The sequence below is a fragment of the Vitis vinifera genome, chromosome 18 (assembly GCF_030704535.1).
Source record: "Vitis vinifera cultivar Pinot Noir 40024 chromosome 18, ASM3070453v1".
Lineage (NCBI taxonomy): Eukaryota > Viridiplantae > Streptophyta > Magnoliopsida > Vitales > Vitaceae > Vitis > Vitis vinifera.
The window spans coordinates 30,222,851-30,230,945 of record NC_081822.1 but is presented as its reverse complement, the minus strand read 5'-3'; the positions used below and the strand labels follow the sequence as shown (position 1 = coordinate 30,230,945).

General features: G+C 32.3%; 1 protein-coding gene across 1 annotated transcript; it reads right to left on the bottom strand.

Moving 5' to 3' along the window:
* Window positions 1–2,217: 2,217 nt before the first annotated feature.
* On the bottom strand, window positions 2,218–4,885 carry LOC100247827 (patellin-3). Its single transcript, XM_002265088.5, has 4 exons — window positions 3,623–4,885; window positions 3,309–3,433; window positions 3,044–3,194; window positions 2,218–2,894 (listed from the first exon to the last, which is right to left on the bottom strand). The coding sequence occupies exons 1-4, from the start codon at window positions 4,682–4,684 to the stop codon at window positions 2,640–2,642; spliced, it is 1,593 nt and encodes a 530-aa protein (XP_002265124.2). The 5' UTR covers window positions 4,685–4,885; the 3' UTR covers window positions 2,218–2,639.
* Between the last annotated feature and the right edge of the window lie 3,210 nt (window positions 4,886–8,095).

Sequence of the window (8,095 nt, the reverse complement as noted above, 5' to 3'; positions counted from 1 at the left end):
CCTGTCTCCGCCGGCTGTCAGCCGCCTCCTGATCTTACTTATGTCACCGGAACTATGGAGCGAAGCTAAACGTGTAGCGTATACTCATAAATTTTTTAATACAAAACAGCTTTTTCAAAATTTATTTTAAAAATAAATTGTTACATCTATCTAAAAAAAATTTAAAAGTAATTCTCAAAAACAAAATCTTACTTAAAAGTTAAAACTAGGATGACAACGGTACAAATTGAGTCGGATTGCCCTTATTCCAATCCCACCCCATTTATTCAAAGCAATCTTCATCTCCAACAGGATGAGACAAAATATAACGATTATGCTAAAATTTTAATATCCACCCCCTCTTGGTTTAACTTTTTATTTGATTTTTTTTTAATTTAAAAAAAATTTTAAAAATTTTAATTATATTAAAATAAATATATTTTATAAATAGTTAAAATATTATATATATATATATATATAATAAAAAATAAAAAATAAATTAAATTAATTTTATATATAATTGAAACAACACAAGACTTGAACCCACCTCAAACTTGTCCCGGGTTTTAACAAAAATCTCAAATTTTCTCATAACCGCTTACCCAAAAAACCCACACCCATTCCTACTTAGAACTCAAATATAAAAACCAATTTTTTCTGCTCATTCTTGATTAATATTTTTAATCCCCATTCCACCTCTTCATTCCCGCAACGCCAGCAAAGCATACTTATGCATTTTGTATATCGGAATAGACATGAAAATAGAACACGAATGAAAGTGAATTATAAGTCCACGTAGAAAAGGGAAATCAAAATCTTTACATAGTAATGAATTTCTATCCCATTCCCATTCCCATTCTAAAAAACAATCTGAACACATTAATTAATGAATGGAAATGAAATTGATTTCCATTTCTAACACTCCAGAAGTGAAAGTTGTTTCAGGTCCAAGCAAGCAGAAATGGAACCGGGTGGAGGGTTTAGCCAGAAATAGGAGAGTTTGGTAAGCAATCAGATATCATATATACACCACATTTCATATCACACTGTCACTTTTGCCTCAAGCAACAAACTCATACTGAAAGTCAATACCAAATCCATAATTTCAAAAAACCAATCCAAACAGCATCACAGCAGGGTTGAATTTACATTTTCTTTCCAACAAGAATCTATAAATTGTGAAATCCCACTTCTAGCTAAAGTTCTCAGATCATGAAAGACATGTAAAAACCTTAAACATGGCTATATTTTGACAGTCCAAGTCCCAACCATAAGCACTCTTATTCCCAACTACATAGCTCACACAAATCACAGACAGGCAACACATGCTGCCCCAACCTAATCATCGATCCCGGAAAAAGAACAGCACCAACCTACAAAATTTTCCCCCTCAACGCAAGCTAATTAGGTGTTCAATGGAGATTACCTCTATTTGAATGCGTAGTATAATCCTCAGCTGATTGAATGTTGAACTGAACTTCAATATGGCACTCCGGCGTCTAATATTCATGAAGGTCAAGGTCATTAGCAGTACCGTTAATATAAGTTCAGCATCCAACAAATTTTCATTACAACAATACAAGTCCAAGAAATTGGCAAACTTTCAGCAAAATTAAAGCAGAACTTACTTCAGAGATGCTTTGAGAAACTAATCAAGATAAGAAAACCAGTAGAAAGAATGTGACTTCCCTCATCCTGCTCCTACAATGCAAAAAACAATCCAAGGCCAAGAAATTGTACCAATAGGATGATGGTTCCTTCAAAATAAAAATCATATCATGACAAAATTATGCTAGGAAAGGTGGGAAACCATTTGGATTTCCGATATACGTCAGGCAATGGGGTCCAAGTTTATGTCAACGCATAGAACTTCCAGCAGCAGTGGTTGAAGGAGTTGATGCTATGAAATAAATGGCAGAGTTGCTTAATAACAGATGAATGAAGAGAAGTATTCAAATGAATAAGCAAACCAAAGAAAAATATGATAATAACAACTCCAACTAAACCAGATAAGAAACCCTCCACAATATAAGAAAGTAGAGCAGGGATTAAATGAAAAAAAGCATAGAAATAGATTGTTCCAAACAAAGAATTGACATGGAATGGTGGGTCTTCTATTGGCACAACTGCTATCCGAAGGCATGCAACTTTCAAGGGAACCAAACAGAGGTAAATATGCAACAAATATGTTCCACGCATGCAGTATAACACTCATAAATATATAGGGTCAACATGATGTCGATAAATAGCCATCCATGTAAGAGCAAAATATACATAGAAGGGAACGCCAATACAAGCACATACAACAGTATTAGAGCCAAAATTTTCTCCACACATGCATCGGTTCACTCACACTAATCTCTTGGCCAACCATAAAACCCCAGGTTACTGTGTCCACCCAAACAGAAAAAAAGATTAAAAAAAAATAAAACAATCAAAAAGCCGAGAGGAAGAAAAATGACTGAATCCCCAAACTTACAACAATGTAAACCCATTAACTCTGATATGGGGACTTCTATGCATAGATAGAAGAACCCAATTTACATCTTCAATCATAATGATGCAGGAACATTAATGACTGGTCAAGCTTCTTACTGTTGTTGCGTTTTCCCTAAAGCTTGCAAACCCAACTCAAAACCCTTATGACTGCTTCGGGATCCTCAATTGGAGTAGGGTTTGACCTTGAACCTATAGAGAAGCTTCTTCTTCTTTGATGTTGGGTTATCAATAGTGATCACTATCTTCCCGAGTTCCTTGATTTTGAAACTGTTACACATTACTGGATCATCAGTTGGGGCCATCTTTGTTGCCTTCTGTACAACCACGGTATACTCATCTTCAGCATCAGGAATGAACTCAGCTCCGTAGGCAACCTCCCACCCAACTACCCTGACCTCCCATACAATAACGCATTGCTGCCATTCATAAACTCCCCAATTACCAACAAAGAAAGAACAATTTTTTTTTTTTTTTTTTTGTTTAAATTTCACGTAGGGACACAGAAAAAACCAAAAAAGGGGGAATAAAGCACAGATATAAACCAAAAGTAGAGCACAATCCACACCTCAGAAACTAATATTTCCACTGTTTGCTTGGTTGATGGTTTCACAGTAATCTCGGTGACTGGATCAGCAATGCCGAAATCAGGGTTGCAATCACAGTAGTCCACACTCAATCCACCATACTGAATTGGCACTTGCTCAGGAGATATGTATCTGTTTTACCGGATGAACACAAAATTAAAAAAGTTCTAGACTTGCAATCTCAGAGCAACTACAGATCGAGAAAACCGAAATTGGGAATGTATATGGCCTAAAATCTTTACTAACTTGAAAAGTGTTTTGGCAGATTTGGCTGGGCTTGCAAATACAAACTTGCTCTTGGTCCTCTGAGTCAAGAATGGACTGATCATCATATAGAATGCGAGATACCACCAAGGAACATTGATGAACACCTTCAAGAATCCATAACAAAAACAAATTAAATCAAGGCATGCCATTTGATTTCTGGGTTCTCTTAACAAAGCTTACTAGGCTAGCAATAATCAATATCAAAATTGGATTCGATTTGGAAGAGAACATGCTGTGGAATAATTCAAGAATCTTATTCTGTCATACTATTGAATTTAGACAGTCTGCTATACCTGTTTAGCAACGAATTCAGGGTAATTGTCCTGCAGCAGCTGGAGGGCCTGTTTGGTGGCTTGCCTAAGCTCCCATTTTCCGGGTCCGGGAGAATTCTTGAGATCATTAACCTGAAAGATAGTGTTGACGCCGCCAGGGGTGAAATCAAGCTTCCTGATACTCCTTTCCAAGAACTGAATCCTCCATCTCAGGAACTTCATCCTCTTCTCTTCATCAGAAAACGTCTTCTGGTACAATTCTTTGTTCTGAAACTCCCCATACACATTGTAACACACTGGGTGGCCATCTCTGTCAAAACCATGCATGAACACCACCTTCTCCAAGTGCTCACCCAAATCATCATCCACCAATGCGTCAATGCCAAACTCTTTCCTCCAAAAGATGGTGTTTTTTAGCATGGCGAAAGCTTCCTTCACCTTGAACTCTCTCGCCCTCAGAAATTTGAGAAGAATCATATCGCTTCTCTCGTCTTTCAGCAGTGGAATCCCCCAGATGGACACATCCTCTTGAGTTGGGCTTTCGTGCTTGAGAATGGATTCAATTGTTGGGTTTGGTGTGGGTTTCACATTTTCATCTTTAGCACTCTCTTCTTGGGTGCTGATCTCCGATTCTGCAACTGGGTTTGGTTCCCTTTTTTCAGAAGCTTCTTCGATTTTCTCAGGTGGTTTTTCTGCTGATTGAGGCGGTGGAGGCGGCGGTGGCGGCTGTGGTTGTGAAGTGAAAATCCCATTTCTGAGGGCTTCTTGCACCGACTGCTTCAACTCCTCCAGCGCCCTTCTCTCCGATTCGCTGAGATCCGCCAGTCTGTTGCTCTCCTCCTTGAACGACACCAGATTCTGAGGCACTTTCTTCTCCGAATCGACCACAGCCACCACCTCCTCGGGCGGAGGAGGCGGTTTCTGCGGCGAGACCTCCTTCTCAGTCACCGGCGGAGCGACGTCCAGCACAGTCAGAACTTCCTCCGATGCCGCCGTCTCGGGTGGCGCCGCCGTCTCTGGTGGCACCACCGATGCCGCTGCAAGAAGCGTTGGGGGAGGCGCGGCGTCGGTTTCATCAGCCATTTTTGCGGTAGCGGTGGCGGCGGGAGGCGGTGGAGAGTGAGAGTTGGGGAGGCGGTGGGGGAATCCGATGCTGGAAAGAGAAGAGGGAGGAGGGGATTTTTGTTCGGTGTAGACAGGATAGGACACGCGGCAGACAAAAGCAGCTGACAGATATAAGAAGAGGCCCCCGATCTATAAAATATCTTAACTCAAACTAATAAAGAATTAAAGCCACAAATACATACTTAAAACATATTAATTTTTAGAATAATAATTAATATTCTTTTAAGAGAAATATTTAAAGTCGGTTTCATTTATCATTTTTAATATTTAGAATTTTACAGAAATTTTATGAAATATTTATAATATTTTTAATATTTAAAATTTTTTATTATTTAAATATTAAAAATATTTTTTAAAATTACTATCAAACATGTTATTAAAATTAATTTGATAATAATTTTTTTTTAAAAAAATTAAATTTAAATTTTTTATCTTTCAAGTATTAAAAAAAATAAAAAACACTCATAAAATTAATGTCAAACGCAATCTTAAATTTTTTTTATTTTTTAAATATTAAAAAAACTAAAATAAGATTTTCTAAAATTATTGTCAAACACATTTTTAAAGTCTATTTTCACAATGATTTTAAGAACACTTTTAAAATATGTGTATAAAAGAATAATTAATAAAATTAATTTCAAATACATAGAATGATGAATTTTTAATTTAATAAAACTTCATTTTTGAACTGCAAAGAAAGATTTTCACTATTCAAAGTTCAAAATTCCAACTACTTAGATGCCTTCATTCATTATAATTCTACCCTTTTAAAAGAGACCCTTTTAAGAGAGGTAAAAAAATAGGTGCCTTTTCAAACTTTTAAGAGTTAGGTCAAATGTTGCATTATGTCATGGACCCTACAATTTAATTAAAAGAAAAAAAAAAGCTAGTTTTTCTTGGCATTTCTTGTCTGCCAAACAGAACTCTAAGTTTGAGAGAACCCCGTCCTCTTTATATTCCTATAATATATACATATAATTTTTTTTTTTCAAAAAAAGTCAATTTCATTTCATGTAATTCAATTTGGACATGGTAAGATTGTAAGACCCCTTTGTCTAACAAGCATGGACATTTGTGTTTCTTAAAATGAGGAAATAAGAGGCCGTACAAAAAAAAAAAAACTAAAGATGTTATTATTAGTAAATTTGGACATTAATATGATTATTTATCCATGTCAATCATTCTCCTATAATATTCAATCAATATTTTATTCTTATTATTATTTTTTTATCAATTATACAAAAGCTCTAATGTTATGTTTAGTTTTTGTAAAAACATGATTTTCTTATATTTGATTTATCATGAAAAATATATAAAAAAAATTAAATATAATAAAATTAAAATTGTTAAAGTACTTAATTTTTATATTAAAAAAAATTTAAATGAGCTTTAAAAAAATGTTAAAATAATTTATTAACGTTAATTCTTTTTAACATTTTTTAACTTTCTATTTCCTTCTTTTTTTTCTCTGTATTTATTTATTACATTTTCTCTCAATTTTTCTAAAAATCAAATATAATATAAATTGAATTGGATTAACCTATAATTTTATATATATATATATATATATATATATATGAAGAGAGATTCTCCATGTGTAAAAAAGGCTCCAAAATTTTAAAATAAATATTGAAACAAAGAGCAATAAATATCATGGACAATTGAGACGAATTTTTTTGGGTATCTATTAGTTCATAATAGAATGAGTTTGAGATAGAGATAAATCGATTTAGAATAAATTTAAGATTTTTTTATATTTTATAGATAAATAATACTATATACTTTTATTATTTTTTGTTGTATTATATTGGCATCCCTAATAACGGTGAGAGTGTCTTGTACAATTCTTAAAAGTGGCTTATCTATAAACTTGTCCATAATTACAATAAAAAAAAACCACACTATTTTACCTAAGATTGTTAAGCTTAATTGAACCTAAAGAAATGTTTAAATCACTAATAATTGATTTCCAGCCTTTTATCATGTTATTATATTAAAAAGTCTTTTTTTTAAAAAAAAAATTAAATATTTTTATTGGTTGAATTAATGAAAAAATAAAATTGAGAAATAAATATAATAAAATTATCAAAAAAAAAAAAAAGAATATAAAATTGTGTAAACAAAAGTGCTATAATATAAGATTGTTTGCATGAAACTATTTTCGATTTACCAAGAGGGTATTTGGTAAAAACTTGACTTAAATTGATTTTAAGTTAAATAATTCTTAAATTCTTGACTTAAAATTTATTACTTGATTCTGTTTTACTTTAAGTACTAAGGTTGTTTTACAAAATTAACTTAAATTATTTTAACTAATCGTATAATGATATATTTACACTCATTAAATTTAACTATTATTTACCATTATAAATTCTAACTATATATAAACACTTTTACCAAATGTGAGTAAATAAGACAAACCATATTTAGCATTTAAAATCAATTAATTATTTTGACTTAATCCTTAAAATTATTTTTAACTATAAATTATAAAATTAAATTATCTTATCAAACATCCTCCACTTAATCTACTTTTCTAGCTTAGAGCCATTTCTTTTGGATAATCACTAGGCTTTCATATGTATACATCTAGCAAGTAAGTTGTTGGAAATATACGAAGGAAGGATTAGATTGATGAGATTGAGGCTATGAATATATGTGGTTGAATTATTATAATCAGTGGTCAGGCAGACATAGTTGTTGTAAGTGTAGAGGCGAATGTATTAGTTCAACAACAAACTTAGATGTGGCTTCTGATTAGAAAACACTTAAGTGAAGTAGGTGATTGTCATGCTCATTGACACAACTATTAGTGTAAGCCAAACAAAAGTTGATTGTTTTCAAAGAGATTCTAACCACTACTTAGTCCAATAGAAGTTATTTGTTGAATGAAGGTTGTGATAAGATAACATTTGATGATTAAGTAAAGAAGCTTTGAATTTTCTAATTTTTGGTGTGTTAAGTTTATATAAACTAGAGGCTAATCCTTCATATATTATAGTGGGTGGGTGGGTGGGTGGTTAGAGGCTTATCCTTCATGTACCATAGTAGGTGGGTGGTGCAATGGTCATAATTTTTGTTTGATTTATAAACAATTTAAGTTGATTGATTTATATATATATATATATATATATATATATATATATATATGGGCTATATTTGATTTTTGAAGAGTACTAAACAAATAAAAAAATATTTAAAAAATTATTTTCTTGTATTTGATTTCACTATAAAAATATAAAAGAAAAGAAAATAAAATTAAAATTAATTAAAAATTTGTTTATTTTAAAATTATTTTATTTTTATATAATAGAAGAAAATAAGTGAAATGATTTTAAAGAAACCTATAAAATAATTTATTAATTTTAA

What these genes read in the sequence shown, in the direction of transcription:
- LOC100247827 (XM_002265088.5), bottom strand. Translation starts at nt 4,684, where the DNA reads ATGGCTGATGAAACCGACGCCGCGCCTCCCCCAACGCTTCTTGCAGCG. An exon ending in CTGAATTCGTTGCTAAACAG is followed by an intron (nt 3,434 to 3,622) that starts GTATAGCAGACT and finishes GGATTCTTGAAG; the next exon opens with GTGTTCATCAATGTTCCTTG. An exon ending in TGGAAATATTAGTTTCTGAG is followed by an intron (nt 2,895 to 3,043) that starts GTGTGGATTGTG and finishes TATGAATGGCAG; the next exon opens with CAATGCGTTATTGTATGGGA.